Raw genomic sequence first — 23749 nt, 5'->3', positions numbered from 1 at the left:
ATGAATTTTTTAATTTTTGCTGTCAGAAATTATTAAGGACACATTATCCTTATTATGTGTATTATATAATTATTGTGTGTCATTAATAATTTCTCTTGTAATGTGGTATCAAAGCATTTTTCTGTGCTTTCAAGATCACTTTTTCTTCTTTGTTATTAATGCAGCTTCCTTTCCTGTTTGCCTTAAAAATTTCAAGTGCTTCCATATCATAAGAGATATGGAGGCACTTGAAATTTTCATGGTAAACATGCTTTGACATCACATTATAAGCTCATATTGAGGATTTCCATAATATGCATGACAGCAAAAATTAAAAAATTCATTTGATTTGAAACAAAAACTAAAAGAACATTCCAGTATTCTAAATTTCTGATGATGACCTTTGGAGTAGGTCTAAAATGTTAGATGTTAGTTTTGACAAATGCTGGACTGTTTTGACAGGACTGTAGTGAGAATTTGTGTAGAAGTCATCCAATTTTGAGTAGAGAGTAACTGTTAATATAACAGACGTTTTAACAAACCACTTGATATTTATTGCAAATAATATGGTGAGAATAAAGAAAAATATGATTTAGAAGTAAGAGAAAAAGATTTAGATGAATACTTAGCTTGGATGTCACGCCAACAGTTGTATTAATACAATTAAAAACTTCAGATAAGGAGGCATTAAAGAAATTAGAAGAGGCCATCCACACAGCGGTGCACATGGCCCCTACCCTCGAATTACCCGAAGTTTGGACTAATTTATACAAATGGTTAAAAAATCAACAATAACTCTACTTTCATTTCCTGCACCTCCATTGTAGAGTAAGATGCATGTGCATTGGCCTTTTAAATGTATCTTAATATACGTTACATGTATTTTACATGTGTTTTCAAATTATGTTACATATTTTTATATTTATATTTTAACATAACATGCATTTATGGTTCTCTTTCAATTGGTTTTTACCTTTATATATGTTAAGGTGCATGCGAGTCAGTTTTACGAGTTTACAAAAAATGTTTAATTATAAAATTTATACTTGTTCTTAAAACGTTATGTTCCAAAACTGCTAATGTTAAGTTTTTAAAATTTTAAATATTTTGTTTGAATTTTCTTTGTTATTCAAACTGCCTGAGGACGGCGTAAATTACATTGAAAGCGCTTGCACAAATAAAATATTTCTTTTAATTTCTTTAACACCTCCTTATCTGAAGTTTTTAATTGATTTAGATAAAATAAAATTTAAAAATATAGCAGATAGACTATTGTGAATTCAAAAGACATCATTCTAATAATTATATCATTCTGAGATCTCACATAAAGATACTATTTAATATACAAAAAACACAAACCTAAGATGGGTCAAGCATATGGTAAGATTGAGGGATGAAAAATGAACAAAGCTGATAACAGAGTTTTGGGTACACACCAAATTACTTAAGCAGTGCAATAATTGAAGAGAGTTATTTATATGGGAGAACCTCTATATGTCTGCAGTAACACCATGCAATACACCGACCTAGAAATCCCGCAACTGTAGGTAACCTTACTCAAATGATTTAATTTGTAATTTTGTATTCATATGTGTACCACAACCATATATGGCTTATTAATTGCTTTTAAAAGTTTTTGGAAAATATAACATCAATTACTACGCACTTCTATAATTTTTCAAAAATATTTCAATTTAATTTCAATTTGTTTTGTATTCCATTCACGTGCTTTGGATAATTTGGAAAAGTCTGTTCGAAACCTGAATGTTTGAAAATTAATTGTATTTGATTTCTTTTTCATCTGTGATGGCTGATAGCTATTGAAAGTACTAGTGAGTACATCTTAATTACGCTAATAAATCGGGTTTGTAACGCCGCAACACTGTTGTGTTAATCATTTTAATTAATTTAGATGACTGACCTTGTGATAATAAAAGAAGTGGAGCTCAATTAACAGACAGAAAGATGAAATTATTGGGATAGCTGGAATAAAATGGATGAGAAAATCAAATAAAGATGGTGAAATTTCTAGGAAGATTTTTGTTCAAAAGTGGAGGAAAAATCTCAATGTGTAATTGGTTCTTTCATAGAAGCTAAAGAAAACCACTGAGGAGGGAAATAATATAATTTCCAAAATGCATCTGGGTGAAATAAAGTTGTTGATTGGCTCGTATTTTTGGAGTTTGTGGATGTGATAATTTCTAGAAAATAACAGTGTTTGAACTGATTACATATTGAGATTTAAAAAAAAAATAGAAGCAAAAAGGATGAATCATGGAGGAGAAATGGTTGAAGAAGAAGAATGAAAGAGACATATTATACAATAATTTAATTATGAGAATTTATATGATTTTTTAGAGATGTTACCATCTGTTCCATTTGTGTCTAAATAACTTCGTGAAATAATAGACTGAAATTGAATTATTTACAATACTACTGCTAATATAACTAATCACTGTATCACTGTATAATATCAGCATATATCATATTTTCATAATAAGATTATTGTGTATATATAATTTTGTAAATGGGGGAAACAATTGAATCAAATCATTAAATTTTAAATTTACATATTATCTATTTTCAGTCTATTTAATTAACTTTCTTAAATGTGCAAAATCTTTAATATTTCATATATCAATATTTTGAAAAATTTTTACAAAATTTAAATTAAGAATATGAATTTCAGTATAATTTCTATTTACAAATTTTCTCATTCCAGTGACTAATACTCAGCCACAGAACAATACAATGCAAGAACTTTTTAATAAGGTAAAAATTGCATTGATTGATTTTTACAGATTTTATAATTTACTTCTTATTTTTTATGGAAAAATGATGTATAATTCAGTCCTCGGCATTAAAATTTAAATTATAAAATTATATAGATTGATTTTAATAAATATATATATATTGAATTTAATAAATAAATAATTTAGTAAACAAATATATACATATATTTATTTTTTTTTATTACCAAACTCATATTTTATGTCCTTCATGTGGTATCATCATCAAATCAATCTGATGCTTTAAGAATAAATTTCAATCAGTTTTACAGTTAGTTACCTGATCATTATCTTTTTAGTGAAGTACTGTGTATATAGTAGATAGGTAATTTATATATACAGTAAAACCTCTTCAAATGGGGCACTTGTGGTGCAAAGAAAATGTGTCCCAATTAGTGAGGTGACCTCACTAGAGGATTAATTCACATATTTAATAAGTTCAGTCATATATTACTGCAGAAAAAAACTATTGATTGAAACAGAGGTATTGTAACACAACAAGTTTTACATTTTTGAGTTCAATTTGAAAAAATTGCAGACCTATAAATTCCCATGGTCATCTGTCCATTTGTCTGTCCTTAACCTATCCCATGTTGAAATTTTTGTCCGTTGCATGTCGTGCCATGTTGAATTTTTGCTGATGTTAAGCCTAACAAAAATTACACATTTTTGAAAAAATAATTGTATTGTTCAAAATTTTTTTTTATTTTACACAAACAAAATAATATATTAATAAATGTAAAAACAAAAAAAATTATATTTCGGAAGTTAGTTTCAATAGAAAAATTATAACGACTAGCAACATCTAGTTTCAAAAACATTCCGATACTGAAACAAGATATCTCAGGTCAAGGTCATTAGGTCGCAACCGAGACGTGTTGGGAATACCAGGGAGTAGGTTAATCTCTAGAACAGAGTTAGATAGATGAAATCTGAGACCAGATACGGAAACCATAGGGTCAGGAGACCCCGACTAACTATATACGAACTCTCTTGTACACACCCGATTAACTAAATACAAACTTCCGATGCTAACTGGAAGTCACATTATTTCAATTCAAAACTTTTTCTCCTGAAAGCAGTTAATAGATGGTCGGCATGACTCCATTGCTAACAGGAAAAGTATGATGTGCAGAGACAAACCACTACTATTTGATGTGGAGAGCATATATTTTATATTAAATAAATTACATATATGATTAAAAGTTGCAGCGTGGCATTATGACGATGTCACAATAAATAATTGTTCATTACATTATATTTTATTACACATCAAGTTGGTGACTAGTCACTGGAAAAAGTTGGTGACTAGGGATTGCTTTAGACCTTTTACTGTACATTCAGTTATATTTTTTTTCAACACATGATTTCATATAGAACACCTCCACCATTTGAGCGTCTTTGTGTGCAAATGCATACCTTTTTAAATGGATGATGTACTGCAGTGCATCTTGGTGGTTTGGTGGTGCTGATTAAATTTCTTCTTTCATTTCGTCTTTTTCACCATCTTCTGATGAATCTTCAATATTCATGTTGATGTTCAGAATATTGCTTAAGATGATTTCAAGATCTCCACTGCTATCATCTTGAACTTCTAGCATATTATCAAATGATGATAGTGTTGTAGGATCTGTGACTACTGTTGATGCCAAAACATCTGGCAGAGCTTTCACCTCCTCAATTTCTTGTTCCAGTGAACTTGTTTCTTTTATTTCTTGGTCAAGTGTGGGTCTGAATCCTATATGCACAAAACATTTTTTAATTGAATTAAAAATTTCAATTATAAAACATAAGACTAGGAAACCTTGTGTCTTTTTCTTCATAGGAAAACAAGTTAAATGATTATTATGTCAGAAGCCTGAGGAGGGATTAAGTAAAATTTAATCCAAAATTCATTGCTGTTTATAAAGAAAAATAATAAAATAACTGTGTTTTTAAAAAAATCTTGGTCTCTGATTTAATATGGATATTGGAAGAAAAAGATGTGAGGTTTCATTAGTCTTATGTTTTAGAACTGAATTTTTAAATTAAATTTTATAAAATTCCATTCCATTCCATTAAAAATCTTGTTTTAACTGGTTTTATCAGTTTTTTAAAAAAGCCTTTTTTAAATAAACAATTTTCTAATTGTCTCAGTAGGAATAGCTTGCCAGGCAATTTATATCCAATGGATTCCATCAAGGACAGTTATGGCTTTCACAGATTCAGCAGCTATCTTGCACTGCTTTGTTACATTAAAAAGTTTCTGAATCGATTGCTTCCTGTACTGTAATTTGACCATTTGAATAATGGCTGCACTTCACTTTTTAAATTAAGTGGTAAGAATTGGAGACAGACATGTGACAACTTAATGTCAGCATGGCTGGTGGCACTATCAATAAACAACAAGATCTTCCAATTAGCTTGTTTCATGTTGAGATTAAGTTCTTGGACCAACTCAGCAAACGGTGGCATTGGTTATGCATCCACATCATAGGTAGATTCACTTTTATGTTGTTATTCCTGAAGGCATGGGGGTATGCAACATTTCCAATCACACAAGACTTCAGTTTCTCTCCCTCAGCACTGCACCCAACAATACACTAACATGTTCCTTTGATTTTATACCTGCCTTGCATGTGTCACCTTTTTCCACCAGTGATTTTGTTGGAAGCTCTGACAGAAGAAGCCTGTTTTGTCAGCATTAAAAATATTCTTTGATTCATATCTCTCAGTTATGATAGGGAGCTTCTTCCGTCAGTCCTCTGCAGAAACTTTGTCAGCATCTGCAGAGTTCCCACAAAGATTTTTAAATGTAATGTTATGTTGCTCTTTAAAACGTTGCAACCAACTGGTGATTGCTTTGAATTCTTCCAATTTAAGATGTTCTGCAATCTTCCCTTCATCTCCTGCAGCATGGTTACACTTATGGGGATGTTTCTTGCTCAGCAGACTGAAAAAATTCTATAACTTTCTCATCCAGACTATCATTCTTGCAACAAGTAACCCGTGTTCAGTTTGGATTGCAATTGTCCTCCCATGCATGCATTATTGTTTTCTTATTCTTACTGATGCGTGATACACTTGACTTGAAATGTGATACAATGCTGCAATGTTCCTGCATGATTCTCTTTTGGCTAGCCTATGGCATCCTTCTTTTTTTTTACTGTGAACTCATGTCTTGGTTTAGCAGCCATTTCTAATGTACTGTACTGTATACCTATTTGGTCAGAATTTCCAGATAGACACAGAACTATAAATCTCCAGAAATTTAAAAATTTTTAAATTTGATTTTAAAAAATGATATTTTTTTACTAATACTGTATAGTATTTTGTCCCGTTTTCTCCAGTATTTTGTGAGTTGTGTCCCACTTAGTATGATCTGGAGCTGTCCCAGATGCCGAATAGAGAGATGTCCCATATACAGAGGAAGGGATGTGTTATAAATGATTGGGCTTCGTCCAGTGCAAAGGAAACATGTCTCACTTAAAGAGGTGTCCCATATGAGAGGTTTTACTGCATATACAGTAGAGCATCGATAACTGGAACCAATTGGGGACTGGGGTCGTTCCAAGTAGTGATTTGTTCCAATTTCCGATTATGTACGAAAAAATATATTAACCTGTCCGATGTTCAAATTTTTTTCCGTTGCGTGTCGCTTCGCGTTGAATTTTCGTCGATTTTAAGCCTAACGAAAATTTTTATAATAATCATCGAGGCTATCGTATCGTTAAAAATTATTTATTCATTTTGTACAAACAAAATAAATATATTAAAGAATATAAAAAACATGAAAATTATACTTTAGAAGTAAATTTAGTATCAAAAACATTCGATTCAGCACGACACAGTCCGACTGAAAATCGTTCCACTTTCCGGCCATTTCAATTACCGACGTTCCAATTAACGACGCTCTACTGTATATATATATATTACTTTAAACAGTTTTATAATTTGCTGATATATATTTAAAATTGGTATTAGTTTTTAACATAAGAAAAATAACATAAACATGAATTTCATAAATTTGTTTAAATAAATCATTTTCTTCATGGGTACTTTTAATAATATCACTCAGGCATTTACGAGTATTGCAAATGCCTGAGTACATGTCTGGCAATACAACTAAATATTCTATGAATTATATAATATTAAGTTGTATAGTATAATAAAACTATATATTACTTCACATAATTTGTACATGTTTTTAGAAACTTAGATAATACTTTCAATTGAAATATTGTGTTCTTTTCTTGTAAGGAGTTAAGCAGACAATTTTACTTTTCTGGCTCTCTTATATATAACAGAGGGAAAGTATGTTGATCAGTCAAAAAATTACTCCACTCAAGATTTTTACATTTTTGGACTTGGGACCTTGAAACATCAAGAAATAAAAGAACGGAGTTTTCTGTATGTATGGATGTTTGTTTGTGTATGGGGCAGGATTTTGTTCACTCTATTTCAAACTTTAACTCGTGCTTTTTGTGAAAATTTTGTGAAATCTTGCAAGGAGGTTTGTGTATTAAGGGATTGATGCTATTAAATCTTGGTAGTTAAATGTCTAGGGGTGGGGAGATAAAGGGGAATTATATGTCATATCCCAAGTAGGGTCAAACTTGATGATTTTACTCATTATTAGCATTTACAATTTTTTTTATAAAACCCATCTCTATTCTCAAAATTAAACATTTTGTCATTTATAATAAGTAAAAATATAAAAAGTTTTTTAATAAAATATCATAACAGATGGCATCACCAAAATTTTAAATGTTGACAGGAAAGTTAAGCAACTGATTACTGGATCTTTTTTATTTTGGAATTGAACATTTTTTAGGATACCATCGCCCATCATTTGATTCCACCATTACAGATTGGAACAAGAAATTCTAGACCAGCTTTTTTTTAGTTATTTATTTTTTTAATAGTTTTTGTTTTAATATAAGTAAAATTTGTTTTACTGTTAATGAACTTTATGATGATCAACTTCATATTATAAAATGAAGAATATTCCATTCTTCTATTGTAAATGCCTGAGAATGATAATATCAATGATATTGAAAGTACCATATGATTCATTTTAACAAATTTATATTATTTTTCTTCTTATGTTTAGACCAAAAGACAATTTTGGAATACTTACAGTTAATAATTTGGTGTGTGTTGTTGTTCTCTAGTTTCATAATTTACTATTAACTTTGTCCAAACAAATAAGATTAGGAAGCAATAAAATGTTGGTACATACAATTTTTATTTAATTGTAAAGTAACCTTTAAATTCAAGTATTGAAAATGTTATAAGAATAAAATAAAATTCCATTATATTTCTGGAATTTAAAATTTATCATTTTACATTATTTAAACTGCTTTGCTGGAGACACATTATGTTTATATTTTAACTTGGGATAAATTTATTTAATTTTATTTAAGAACATTTGAATCATTAAAGTAACCTGCTACTGTATGAAATCAGAATTCATTCTTAGAACAAGAATCTTTTGAACACAAAATTTTTTTAAACCTTTCTGTGTTCAAATTCCATTTTACTGTAAACAGACAAACTCATTTGCACTCTGTTCATAAAAAAATGTTTTCTCTTTTTCTATTATATGTTTTTTCAGTACATCTTATTCACACTAATTATTTAATATACATTTTTTCATACTATTATAACTAAATTCCCTTTTTCTAATAGTAATTTCTGTTAAAAAAGTAATAAATTTTTAATTGGTATTTTAATTTTATATAAGATATTTTATTGATAATCTAATTACTAACAACATGGCTACATTTATTTTGACCATTACTCTTTTTACAAAATGAATGTAACTAGAATAAAATATTTATTTAATTTCACACATTTCCTATAGATAAAATAAAAATTGGCTTCTAAAATAATGGTACACTAATATTCTTACTATGTATAATTTGCAATATTGTATCATTAGTTGTTTTAACTAAATTTCAAAAGTTTGTGAGAAAAGTTTAATCATGCCTCAAAAAGGAATATATAGGGTTGAACTGAAAGTTTGTTCAGCTTTTAGAGAGAGAGAAAATACAGGTATCCCTCGTATAATGTGGTAGTTACGTTCCAAAAAAGTGCCATGCTATACGAAACAAAGGACTATGATTTGTATAGCATGGCACTTTTTTCGTGCTATACGTAACCTTATGTTTTACATAGTAATGCAAAACATAGGGTTACATTCCAGAAGTTAGCAAAAGTACACTATTTTTTTTTTGTTACTAAGAGAAATATGTTTATTAAAGCAATCAATAATTTATTTCCAATTAATAATTAACGAATGATTACAATTAAAAGTACTGTATGATGCATTAATATTAATTTTAGTTAAACAAGGGTATTTACAAAGTATTGTCACTATCTCAGTTTTTTTGTTGATCTTGATCAGAAGTATCAGCAACATTTTCATATTTTTTATTTTTATTATAAAAATTTTTTATGGATGACAAAATAAAAATATGTTATTAATTAAAAATTTGTTTTTGTGGGTCGTGTTTGTTAAGTCGAGTATCAAGCAGCTTTTTTCCAGAATTTGTGTTGGAATACCGAATTGCTTGAGTACTGAGATACTGCTGTACTTTGTTCATTATTTTTAAAGTAATCATTTATAGGTAAGTAATACCTATAGTTTAAAAAGTTTAATAACACATACCTAAAAGTGTTTAATCTTTGTGTTTAGTAAAGTTTATTTAATCTATAAAAAGAAAACTACAGTGACAGTCTTAAGGGCTAAAGTCTGAAAGCAATAAGAATGACATCTGGTTGATAGGAAAGTTAGAGCAATTTTTTCTTCCTTATTCTATCAGCTTTCATTAAAGTAAACCTGACCAAAGAAAAAAAAACAAACTTTGAAAATTTCAATACTCTAAAATATATGGGCAAATTTGAGATGACATGCATGCTTACTTGAATAACAAAAATACGAAATAACGAAGTTTACACTTAAAAATTATAAAATTTTGTATGGAGGATTTCCAAAATCATGTTAGAGCAAAACTGGAATTGTTTTATGGGGGATATTCCCAATTTTCCAACCATGTTAGAGTGAAACAGTGTTGTAGAAGTGTCATATGTTGTATGAGGGATACCTGTACACTATTTTAGAAGAAATAAAATTTTTTAATCCCCAATATATTCACCCTTTTGTTCAATAACTTTATGCCATCTGATACGTAATTTCATTCTATCTGTATAAAATTGGGTGGGTTTGTGATTGAAGAAATTGTCAATGTTATTTTTGATATCTTCTAAAGATTGAAATTGCCATACCATATTTGATACCATTTAAATTATTTTGCAATGAATGAAAAAGATGATGATTAAGGGAGCAATATCCAGAGAGTACGTAGTGTGACTCAAAACTCAAAACATCTTAGTCAAAGTCTAGAAGTTTTTAGTGCATGTTCAGTGATATGTGTGGCCTTGCATTATCATGATACAAATCAATGGGGAATGGTGTTCCAAGTTCTGGACATTTTTCAAGCACTGCAGCTTTTACTTCATCCAGACAATATTTGAAATGTGCAATGCCATGATGTTATTGGGTGTATAAATATGACTCTGCCCTTTTTTAATAGATGTGTTGTACTGCTTGCATGCAACTGATTCTGGCAACACTTTTATTTGAAAAGTTTTACAGCATTCTTCAAAAATAAATCCCAGACATCTGTTTAAAATGTAAACAATAATTATTTTTATTTGGTTAAAAATGTTGAGTTTTGTGCCAGGAAAACAGCATTTGCAGAAAGTCTTGCTTCGTTATTTTATTTCAAAAAAAACTGCAGCAGAAACATATCATTTCCTGTTGGAAATTTACGGCGAACATGCTCCATCCAATACAACATGCAAAAAGTGGTTTCGACAGTTTAAAAATAATGATTTCGATACACATGGATATATGACAAAGAGCATGGAAAACCACCAAAAAAATTCCAAGATGAAGAATTGGAAGCATTACTTGACAACAATCCTTGCCAAACACAATCAGAACTGGTTGCTGCTTTAAATGTTTCTCAACCATGTATTTCCCAACGTCTACATGCAATGGGAATGATTCAAAAGCATAGAAATTGGGTCCTGTATAAACTGAAAGAAAAAGACATTGAATGTCAAAAAACCATATGTGAATTATTGCTCCAAAGACAAAAAAAAAGTTTTTTGCACCAAATTGTTACTGGAGACAAAAAATGGATACACTTCGACTATCCTAAATGACCAAAGGCATGGGTGCATCCAGGTGACCCAGGTTCATCAATGCTGAAACAGAATATTCATGGAAATAAAGTTATGTTGTGTATCTGGTGGGACCAAAAGGGTATTGTGTACTATGAACTGTTGCAACCGAGTCAGACAATCAATGCTGAACATTACAAACAACAATTAATCAAATTGAACGAAGTATTGAAGCAAAAATGTCCAGAATATGCTAAAAGACATGACAAGGTTGTCTTCCAACATGACAATGTTCACCCACACGTTGCAAGATCAGTCAAGGAAACTCTAGAAGAACTTCACTGGGATGTATTGCCCCACCCGCCATATTCTCCAGATGTTGCTCCTTCAGATTACTATTTGTTTTGATCCATGCAGAGCGACCTTTCAGGAGAGCAGTTCAGATCTTATGAGGATATTCAAAATTGGGTTGATAACTGAATTGCTTCAAAACAACCAGACTTCTTCCTTCATGGAATCCATTTGTTGCCTGACAGATGGGTGAATGTTGTAACTTCTGATGGAAAATACTTTGATTAAATTTTTCTTTCATTTTAAAAACAAACAAATGTCATATTTCCCGAAAAAAGAGCAGAGTCATATTTATACACCCAATATATATGCCAAAGAACAAACTTTTCAGGAGAGGTAAAACATTTTTTTCTAGTGAATAAATTTATTTCAATTTTACAATAAATGGTAAAAACTCACTTTGTTATAAATTCTTTGAAATGTCAAAATGATGTGAATGTAAGCCATAATGTTTCAAGCTCAAAGTCATATGACTTGCCCTTTGGCACTTTAACCATTATGGCTTCATATAAATTCAACTTCAAAATACAGCCACTTACAGCATCGCTATTGTCACAATAGCAGAAAACATTGTAGTTAGAATTCAATTCTTCAATAAAATGTGTTAAGAGAAAAATGGTATTTACAATGTTATGGCATTGCACATTTTATTTATCGAAATAAATTGTTTGATTGTTAGGTAAAATCTTGTAATAAACAACCCTCTTCCAATCCCTCCAAATTGAAATTATTACTTTTCTGGGATGGAAACAAGCTTTAGATTGTGGCACTGACAGACCACCTGACTTACTCCAAGATCTCTTGCCATTTTTCATTGCCTGTTATTAATTGCTTTAAAAATGGATCATCATCATTGTGTTTTAAAAGTGAATCACAAACAGAAACACACTCAATAAGATTTCATCTCTTAACTTATGGGAACCCAAACATCATAATGGGGAGTGTATCCAAGGCTAGCCAATGATATTTTTAAGGTGTTGGCTAACTCTCGTGTTGTTTTATGCTGATCATTTCGGATTAAAGTCACCGTGGACTCGTCTTCTATGGTTGAGGGCCGTCCTGATCAAGGTGCATCTGGAAGAGAAAAATTGCCTGTCCTAAATTAATACTTTCACACTTATTAGGTTTATCTTTGGGACTTCAATTTTTAAATAAGCAGAGAAAAATCAGAAGGATGGGCAACATTTTAAGCATGAACCATAATTTTAATTTTGAATTTTAACTGTTTTCTAGTTAATACAATTTATTTTGTTTGAGAATTTTTTGTTAATTATTTTAAAATTTTGTAATTTGTTTGAATTCTGTTTTATATTCCTTATATTAGATTTAAAATAGAAAAAAATTTCCTAGTGTAAACATATAAAGATTTTTTATGTGAACATATTATATTCAAAAAATAATACTCTTTTTAAATGTAGTAAATTGTGATATATTTTCTTTCCAAAACAAAAATTTCTGTATTAGAATTCATTTATTGTAGGCAAATTAAAGATACTGTTATCAGCCAGCTGATGCAATCATAATTTTCACATCACAAAATATACACGTTAAAATATAGTTATTAAAACTTTACTTATTGTAATTACAACCCCTGGCAAAAAGTATTTGAACATGATATAAGAAAATAAAATCACTTTGAGCTCATTTTGCAAGAAAATAAAAATTTAATGTTTGAAACAAAAATATACATTTTATTCATAGGATTATTGAGTGTTACTCATTTGAAATTAATTAAATGAATAAATCAAACGATTTCCCAGAAAACAGTTTTATGTAAAGGAGTATTGGAAAAAGTTTTTGAACACATAAGATGGAAAAGTATTCAAACACAGGTTCTAAATGTACAGATTTGAGCATTCTAATTTCAATCGAAGAAACCATTAGCTGCAAAAGATATGTTTGCATCATTTTCTAAGTAAACAGTGATATTTTACCCTGTCTTTGCTTAAACAATGGCCGCAATCAACAAATTTGGTAATGATGTGAGAAAACAAATTATAAAGCTACAAGATTGAAAAACCAAAGAGTAGTTGCAATGCATGTTGGTATGATGCTAGGATGTAAACTACACTTGAAAAAAGTTTAAAGGCAATAGGAGACCAAAAAGGTCATGAAGGAAGTGACTTTCCTAAAAATCAGTAGGCTCAAGATCACCTATTGAAAAAATATGTTTAAAAATTTGAAAAATATCTTCCAAACAAATGGATACAGGATGGAAGAAAAATAAAATAAATGTTTGTGATAGAACAATAAGAAATAGACTGAATGACATGAAATTTTTAATTGAAAGCCAAAATAAAACCCTTTTTTGACCAAGAAGCAAAGAACAATTGTTTAAAATGGTCAAGACAGCATAAAAATTATACCATAAAAGACTAGGAAAAGGTTATTTTTTTCAGATGAGAGTTATTTATTCATTGGACATGGTGATGATGAAGGAAAATTCATTTGGAGATGCCCAGATGAGAAATTTAAGGAAGACTGCCTAAATAGGAACATTGAGTTTCCAACAAGTTTAATGATTTGGATCTGGAAATATATATATTCTTAATCAGGCTATAACAGCAGAAGTGTATGAGGGAATTTTAGAATTGTTTCTGATTCCAACAATCAAAGATTACTTTGGTGATGCTGCTGGTGTTTTTCAGGATGATAATGCCACTTTCCATCAAGCTGAATGAAATAAAGAATTTCTAAAGCTTAATAACCCAGCAACTATGCAAATAACCCAGATTTAAACTCTATTGAAAATTTATGGGCAAAGTTAAAAATGCTAGTTGATGAAAGGGCACCAATTAATAAAAATGAACTTAAAGAAGCCATTAAAAATAGCTGAAGTAAGATAACTTCAGAAACTTTCAAAGAATTAATTTTGAAAGTGCCAAGATACATAAAAGATGTAATAAGATTAAGTGGAGGGCCAACAAAATATTAATTTCTATTATTTTGCATGTGATCCTTTTATTATTATTGTTGTTGTGTGAAAACTTTTTCCAATACTCCTTTAAGTAAAAATTTCTAAAAATTGTTTCTCTTGTGGAACAATTTCATGCAATCTTAAACTACCAAAATAATAAATTTTCAGTTTAGTTTTACATGCTTTTCATTTATAAATATATATATTTCTATATGAGACACAAAAATTTTCTCTTGGATAACAACATTAAGAACTTTCATCATTCATCGAAAACAAAAATATTTAATTACTTTATTTCATGTAATGTTGAAAAATTTATTTTGTTAATTTAAAATTATTTCAATTATTGTACTCATTCAATTTACAAAAGACAGAGTTTTAATATTTTAATTCTTGTTTTAATAGAAACCAGTTGTATCAGCAGAGCAACAGAATCTTGATCTCAGTGAACAAATGTTAAGTCTATTTAGTAATGCCAATAATTTACAGCAATATTTGTTGAAACTTTCAGAGATTAAAGAACAGAATTCAGGTAAATATTTTCTCTCATTATATTAATGTTATATTTTAGAAATAGTTTATTGTTTAATAATAGTTGTAATAATTTGTGAATTTTTTAATGAATAATGATTAATTAAAACAAGAAACTACTCATTACTGAAATACATTTCATTACTTATATATAGTATAGTAATTCTCTGAAATAGTTTTTAATTATCACACACAATAGATGGTAATTAAAGTACTTTTATTCAATATTGTGTAGAGAGAGATGTCACAGTCTAAATTCAAGCAAATCTGGAATGGGGATGTTTTAGTATATGCAGAAGTCATTTTTGTAAAAAAAAAAAAAATTAATATTGAAAGTTTCTATAATGGCAGTTTTTGTACTGCAAGCAAAAAACCACACTTTAAATGTTCTCGTAACCAAAAATTACATGGATTAAGATCTGGTGAATGAGGTAGCCAGGCAGTAGAAAACAATGACTAACAAATAACTATTACTAGTGAAATGTTGCTGCCAAAGCAGCTATGTACTGTACAGTACCATCTTGTATGAAAGTAACTGATTTAAGGCATTGTTGTAGTTGAAGTGTGACAAATGTTGAGCATCTGTATGTCTGGATCATTACAGAGCATGTCATGGGCCTCTTTGAAACTAGCTTCTTTGAATAAAAACAGTCCAAGAATAAATGTGACTGTGAATCCACACCAGATTGACTTCAGGCTAACCTAGTGAAATCTGCTGAATAAGATGATGGTTTTCTGTAGCCTAAATGTGAAAATTATGGTTGTTCACTGATGACAAAATATGGTCGTTTGTCAAGATGAAAGTTTGCTTTGTTGCTCCACAGCATCTTTGTACCATGGCACGTCCACTTCCATTCTGGTAAGCAGTGTTGCCACCTTTTCAAAATTGCTGACCCAAACATTTTAAAACTAGGATGTTATACTGAGGCATGCACATTGTAGGAAACCATATGAGGCATGCACAATATCATTTTACAGCCAAGAACTAAACAATGTGCATGCCAGTTTTAAACCAGTTAGGGAGTTGTGTTGGAACAAACGTAATATTTGCAAAATACAGTAACAGCGGTTAACCAAAAGCTTTCCACTCGGACCGTGTCGTGCTGAATCGAACGTTTTTGATACTAGATTAACTTCTAAAGTATAATTTTTTTTGTTTTTATATTTTTCAATATATTTATTTTGTTTGTACAAAATAAAGAAATAATTTTTAATGGTACAGTAGCCACGATTATTATTATAAAAAACTACTGAACCAATTGTTACCAAATTTTAACTGTAGCATCTTTATGATTCCCAGAATGTTTACCACTAATCAAACCGTCAGATTTTTTATTAATTAAATAAAACTGCAATGGATTTTTGTCTGTCTATTTGTCTCTCTCTTCACTAGATGGCGACACATGAATTAGTACTTTCTGTCTATAAGAAAAGTCTATTATTGAAGTTTACTATTACATTTGTCACATTGAAGCTGTTGATTGATCTTTACAAGATCTTAGATCAAATGATAAACTAATGGGTGGTATAACCTTTGTTTTTGCCGGAGATTTTAGGCAGACTTTACTTATGATTCTAGAAGGTACGCGAGCTGATACAATAAAAGCATGCTTAAAGTCTTCATGTATTTGGAACAGTATCGAAAAACTATTTGCATACGAACATGAGAGCTCATCTTGTGGGAGGTGACCCTTCATTTCCGAAACAGTTACTGAAAATTGGTGATGGAACAGTCAGTGATTTGATTTCTGAAATTTATCCCGATATTTCAGATTTATTGAATAAACCATATCTTTGGTTGAGTGAAAGGGCCATAATTTCACCTAGAAATATAATGGCAGAAGAAATAAATAACATTATTCTTGAAAAACTCAATGATAACAGCCGAGATTATCTATTAATTGATACAGTTTTAAGCAGTCCATTATCCACAAGAGTTTCTTAATGGTCTTAGCCCATCTGCATTCCCACCACATAAATTAAATTAAATTTAAAAATTGGTTCTCCAGTTATGTTGTTACATAATGTTTAACCTTCCAATCTCTGTAATGGTACCAGGTTACAAATTACAGCTATGCATGACAATATCATTGAAGCTATAATTTTCACTGGACCAGTGACTGGGGAAATTGCATTTATTCTTAGAATCCCAATGATTCCTACCAAACTGTGAGGGTAGCCGATTGGGTGGAAAAATGTCACAACAATCGAGCGGTCAATACTGAGAGTGGAAAATCTCACTGAGGCAGGTTTTCCATCTTAAAACCATTTAATATTACAAAAGTTTCTTACAGTGTTTTGCCAAGTTTCGATGTAACCCAGCTCGAGGACTCCCATTGCCAATTGTATGTAAGGCTTTCCAGAACTGGAAATCATAACAATCAAATAATTTTGATACCAACAGGTGACAAAACTTGAAATATAATTTATTCAGAAGTTTTATGATTTTATTTTCTTATATTTTGCAATATTCTTCTGCAATACTACACATTGATCATCCAAAAATAATTAATGAACAATTAATTCAAATTTTTGAAGTTCTATATGTATATAAAAGCAGGCAAGGTTGCGACGGGGGATGCTAGTCTTTTTATAAATTTGTTTCATCATAATTTCACAATTTCTATGAAAACCAGACAAATTAATAATTAATCTGGACCATGAATTTAAAAACTGGCTTGTCTGGGTGCAAACTGGCCTGGTGGCAACACTACTGGTAAGAAAGGTCAATGCAAAATTCAACCATGTTTTCCTGTTGGTAGCAAGCAACTGCTGGTTATGGCCGATCTTATACCAATAACAATTCATTAACTTTCTTGGTACCTTTCACATTGGGCCATAAGATCACTTGACTGTTTCACTTTCAGTACTGGAGCTTGTAACATTATTCATTGACTGTTCAGCATCTGTGGTGACATCTTCAATGACTTGTGAAGTGATAACTTTGAGCTCTTGACTGAGTTGAGTTTCTTTGGATTGAGTGATCATTCTTCTGAGAGCTTGTAGAGTCCTTGGCATACATTCTTATGATGATGAAATTTCTGAAGAAAGAATGACATTCAACAGTTGATCTTTGCTAAAATATGTATTTAAGCAAACTGCTTTTTCATTGCTTACAATATCAAAAGTACAAAAGTAGTGAGCTATGAACTAATATCTTTTTATGGAAATGCCTTCTGCATGTCCCAAAATGACACTATAACAAATTTGGTTGCATTTGGACTACTAAATACCTGTAGACAGTATTGAATAGGGTACTTTAATTATAATCACTAGATATAGAATAAAGATGTTTTTAAATGGAAATAATTTTTTAATTATATTTTATGAACATAAAAGTTGTGTAGTAATCATTAGACAGTAAAAATTAATGAAAAAAAAGGCAATTTTAAAATTAATATTAGCTTGATTTCAGCAATTTATGTTAAGTTAAATGGTTTTATATCAAACTAAAGATTTTTTTAACACCATTCAAAAATAAATAAAACAAAATTATTTCATAAATTAATAGGAGAAAAAAATCAACTAAATAAAAACACAAATTGTCTTAATATTTAAAATTTTGTAAGATAATTATTGATAAAAATATATTTAAAACAATGATATAAATAAGAGTATATTAATGTAGAGAGTTGCAAAAAACTGATGATTCAACAATTAAGTATTTTGAATGTAGAAAAGTTTCTCAATGAATATTGTCCAGATAAGAGTTGATCTATATTTATTGCTAGACTATTAAATTTTCAAAATATAATAGCACGAGGTTAAAATTATTATTACAGTCGAAAAGCTTTTATCTGTAGAAATTTTGCTATCTTCTCACCCTCCTCCTTCCTTTTCCCTCTCCATCCTCTATTTAACAAAAGACAATGGCCATACACAAAGTGTTTAGCAGGCAGAAGACTGCTAAACACTTTGTATATTGCCATTACCTTACATTAAATAAATAAATATCTGTAGAAATTGCTTGATACATTTATTTGATATATTTTGCACATGATCAAATGTTTTGTATCTAAATGTATTTCTTCTGCAGTCAAAATATTTAATGTTTTTACAATATTTACCATTTAACTAGTTTATTAAACACAAGTAACTTACTGAATTCTCTGTAATATTCTCTATTACTAATTGTATTATAATATAAGAATTTCTAAAAACGTAATAGAAAAATTATGTAATTATGTATATGTAAATAATTGTTTGATTTTAAATATTTTTGATAATTGCAATGTTTATATAATTTAAATTGTCCTTAGGAAAATATAAATTCACTTAGACAATTTAATGTAATAATTAGTCTGAGGATTATGATTAAATTGTGATTTCATTATTATACAATAGACTTTGCTTTATGATTACCTGTTCAAGAAACTTTATTATACCATGAAAATATAAAAATGAAATAAAATACATTATTTTCTGAGATCTTGAAACAAATCATCAAAAGTTGAAATGTTCATTATAGAAGTAAGCAATATTTTCCAAAAGACGATTTTTGTAATGGAAATATTAATATCATATAATATACAAATTAGATATTAAAATGTGATAACTTTTTCCTTATTTTTTTTCTTAAAGGTGACTGTTTATCTTTTTTTTAATCATTTTAAACATTTTGATAAATGTAAGTTAACCAAATGATTTTGTTTTCATCACTAGTTGGTTGATTTGTCATGCTCATCTAAGTGATTCAACTGATAGCAGTTTCATCTCATTGTAAAGTAAATATACAATACACTTACTTTATTTTATTACAATGGCCATATACAAAATGTTTAGCAGTCTTCTGCCTGCTAAACACTTTGTGTATGGCCATTGTCTTTTGTTAAATAGAGGATGGAGAGAGAAGAGGAGAAAGGAAGGAGGAAGATTGTCATGTAGTCATTTGATCATATGCTGAACAAAATGTAAAGCAAAGGTCCATTGTATAAATTGTCACTAAATATTTATTTACTTTAGGTATATATTTTGTACATGTGTAAAATATTGACAACAATAAAAAATATTTACATTCCTAGGAATATTGCAATTCAAATCAAGTTTTGTTTAACTTTAGAATACCAGTTTCAGAAATAATACTATGATTTTGAAATGTTTATAGTCATTGCTATATTTTAGAAATCATACATTTCTAAAATATATAATGCAAAAGAATTTTGTTTTCTGGGAAATTTTTTTATTTTATACCTTTTTTTAGCTTTCTGAAACAAATAAATTACACACAATATGAATATAATTTATTCTTGCAAATATGAAACCTCTAAAAATCTTAAAAGAAATCCAGCTAAAGTCCTCTAACCTATATTTAACTAAAAAGAGAGTTAGTTAATTCCAATTGTTAAATAGTTGATTAGTATTCTAAGGTTGAAATGCACTTGATTCAGTAACTATTATTTTTAGTACAGTAGATTATAAATATAATATAATGCATTGCAAGATAATTTAATCAATTATTTTTGTAAGTTTAGACTTTCAAAATTAAAGTTAATTCGTATTATTTACATAATAATAATTTTTAATTTTGAAGTAGAATTTTGTTAATTCAAATTATATGTAGGCTGTTTTTTTCAAGCTCCGATGGTCCATAAAACAAAGACAAGTGTAAATGACGGAATGAATTTATTACCAAAAGTAAGGTCCAAAAGTAACCATGTTTGTACCTAACGTTTGGTAATGAACTCACTTTGTTATTTACACTTGTCTTTGTTTTATGGAGCATCGGAATTTGAAAAAACCGCCCTCGTGTGGGAAATACCCATCTATCAAATGTAAATCAAAATTTCCAAATTAAATATTGCAAAATATAGCTGTTCAGTGACTATTGAACTGCAGATTTTTCAACAGTCTTCCCAGTATTCTGATAACCAGACCAAATTTAATTTGGTAGACGATCTTGGATTATTTATTCTAAATCGTAAGCATAATGCTTACCAAGCTATCTACCAGATACAACAAAATTTAAAGCTAACATTATATTAAGATTACTATTAGTTGTATATATTTAAAGTTTGTGTATTTGTTTTTTTTTTTTTTCCCCAAAAGATATAAATCAGTATTAAATATACAGTTCTCAAATAAATGTCTGCTAAATATTTCGTAATCTAAAATTATGAAAAATTTTGTAAAATTATCTTGCAATACACTTATATTTTCTGATTTTGTTAATTGATTACAGCATGATTTTTAAGTCTTCCTGAATCTATATTTGAAATATTTAAAAAATGAAATGCTGAAATTCAGACACTATTGATTTCATTTTTGATCAGCCGTAAAAGCATAAAATGAAGAAAGTTTTATTTTAGCAGAGAAAACATATTCTTGTGACAAATGTGATCGAGTATTTACGACTCCGTCTGCCCTAACTCATCACAGCCGCAATCACTGGAACGAAACAAAGGAAAAGAAGTATAAATGCCATTTTTGTTCCTACGTCACTACCAGTTCAAGTAATCTAAGTAGTCACATGGAAACTCATATCGAAGAGAAACCACAAACCTGTTTACTATGTGGAAAAATATTTACTAATTCTGCCACATTGAAGCATCACATGGAGTTTCACAGTACAGATTGCCCTCATACATGCGGTATCTGTGGGAAAAATTTCAAAGATCCGAACAGTTTAAACGCTCACATACTCCAGCAGCACGTTAAAGACAATTTTGTGTGTCCGCAATGCGGTAAATCGTTTGCAAATATCAGGGAGCTTTATAAACACGAAGAAGTTCACAATAGTCAAAAAGTTTATAAATGTCCTTATTGTGAACTCTCTTTTTCGGAGAGTGGAAGTTTCCAAAACCACGTGGTTAATACTCACACTCAGGATTTAAATCACAAACATAAGATTTGTGATAAACCTATTCTTTTTCCGACCAACTTGCAAGATCAGCTTCGTATTTTGCAAAAAGAAAAAAAATGATACGGGTATCTTATTTGCTTTCTACATTGGTTTAGATTGTTATTTCATAAAAGCTAAAATTTTTAATTTCATGCTATATAATTTTAATGCTGTTTTTAATAGCTATATAGTAATATTTTATTGGTAAGTAAATCTGATTGAATATTTTTCAATTGCGATTGTAACTTTTTGTAATATTTACAAAAAGTTAATCAATATAATATCTGATTGCAGCAATTAAAAACTGTTTCTATGCAGAAGAATTGAGAAACGGCCCAAAGAAATAGAACCGCATCCTATCTTTTAAATGCCGATGTATGCAGTAACTTCTTGCTATTTCTGTCCATGTTTCCATAAATGACGCTAATTATACGGAATTATAGATAAAAAGGAAAAAATAGCTGTGTCGTATATTTAGCCTTAAATACTACTATATTGTTGTTGTCTGCCGACGACGTAGGTCAGAGGCAGCTCTAGTTGTATGAACGACATACTTCTGACATGCCTGAGTATTTAATGGTGCAATTGATCACATTATAAATCTACTCTGGCCAATAGAATCTCCTATAAACTGCCAGAAGCAGTTGCTATCACTGTTAATGTGAATTGTTATATGCTACATAACTTCTGGTGCTTGTTGGATTAATTTTTTTTATAAACATTATATAAATAAATAAAAATATAAATAAATATATATAAATAAATAAATGAATATAAATAAAATAAATAAATAAATATATATATATATATATATTACAGTATATATATCTGTTGTGATCATATGTAACTTCTGTATAATTGTTTTGATCTGTGAAACATTTCTGTCCATTAGTGATAAGAAAACAAAATTGCTATAGAGTAGAGTGACAGTAGGCAGTAGTTGATGTGGGGCTGATGGTGAATTAAATAGAATTGTTTCTAGTGATTGTAACTTCAGTAGAATAGATCATAGAATGAAATTGTTTTGTAAGCTTTTTATTTTAAAACGAAATATTTACTATATTTTCCAGGTTGAAATATGATTACTTTATTTTAACATTATATATAATTATTAATTAATATCGATATTAAGTATATTTTATTGGAAATTTATTGATCAAGAGGTAATATTAGTTCCTAGTGTAATTAAAGGACAGCATTCAATTTATTGTACTTGTTTTGTTGCAAAAAATTCCACATCATTTTGATAAACAAATATGCCAAAATGAAAACATTTTAGAAAAGTATACAGACAAAAAAGAAGGTTATTATATTGTCTGCGTAGTTTTCTAGTGCGATGTGGTTTTATAATAGTATTTTTGTTTTGTAAAAGTGTTTTATTCAGGAATTTTAAAACTCATTCTGCACATTTGTCAAAATACTCTGGCGTCCTACAACAATGTGATATTATTTACAATGACTGTACAATTATCAAATTCAGGTAACTACAACTGTTCAGAAGTATTGAAATATTTTAAAGTACAACATTATATTGTTCGAGAAATATATATATTAGTTCAATTGTGGTTTGTACTAGCAATTGATTTAATTGTATAACAGTAGATATATGTATCAAAAACAAAGGAAATAAAACATGTGCATTTTGGTGAAGAAGGAATTATTTTGACTAATTTTACACATATTTATAATTTTCTTTAATCAAATTAGAACGTTGATTAACTTGGCTTTCTTTTTATGAAATAAAGTAAAATTATCTGATCAGTTCATCTGCATATGCCGAAAACCTACAGCCGGAATAGATCGTTCTAGCAAACATGTATAATTAAAGGAATTAGCATAATTTTATGAAATAAGATTGTTTCTCTATACTATAGTAATTGAAAAATTAGAAATAATTGTTGTTAATATACAGAAAAAATAAGAAATTGAATTAAGCTTGATAAGCATTGGAACTATAATATTTGTCAATAATGTTAATTTATTTCGCATACTATTTCTCATTCATACGATAAGTGACGTGCCAGATGATTTCTCCTTACGCGTCCCTTTTGGGTACCATCCACACCATGCGAGTTCGTCCTTCGCGACATTAGTTTTATTTTTAATGTGTAACGTAGTTATTTTATTATTATACCGTATTATTAGCATTATTATTTCTATTCTTAATCTTTG

General features: G+C 29.2%; 1 protein-coding gene across 4 annotated transcripts in view; it reads left to right on the top strand.

Moving 5' to 3' along the window:
- Positions 1–23230, top strand: part of LOC136987593 (gastrula zinc finger protein XlCGF26.1-like) — a 107076-nt gene extending 83846 nt beyond the window's left edge. The window contains exons 5-7 of one of the 4 annotated variants that reach the window (XM_067285354.1): positions 2702–2751; positions 14614–14740; positions 21048–23230. In XM_067285354.1, the coding sequence (XP_067141455.1) occupies positions 2702–2751; positions 14614–14740; positions 21048–21658 (788 nt within the window). In that variant the 3' untranslated portion in view covers positions 21659–23230. Of the gene's footprint in view, positions 1–2701; positions 2752–14613; positions 14741–21017 lie in introns of all 4 variants that reach the window. The other 3 variants (XM_067285353.1, XM_067285355.1, XM_067285357.1) reach the window with 3 other exon arrangements.
- Positions 23231–23749: the final 519 nt, after the last annotated feature.

Source organism: Centruroides vittatus, unplaced genomic scaffold, assembly GCF_030686945.1.
Source record: "Centruroides vittatus isolate TY-2023 unplaced genomic scaffold, ASM3068694v2 scaffold_2520, whole genome shotgun sequence".
NCBI classification, from domain to species: Eukaryota; Metazoa; Arthropoda; class Arachnida; order Scorpiones; family Buthidae; genus Centruroides; species Centruroides vittatus.
Note: the sequence above shows the minus strand (reverse complement) of the source record. Positions and strands in the feature narration are given on the sequence as shown.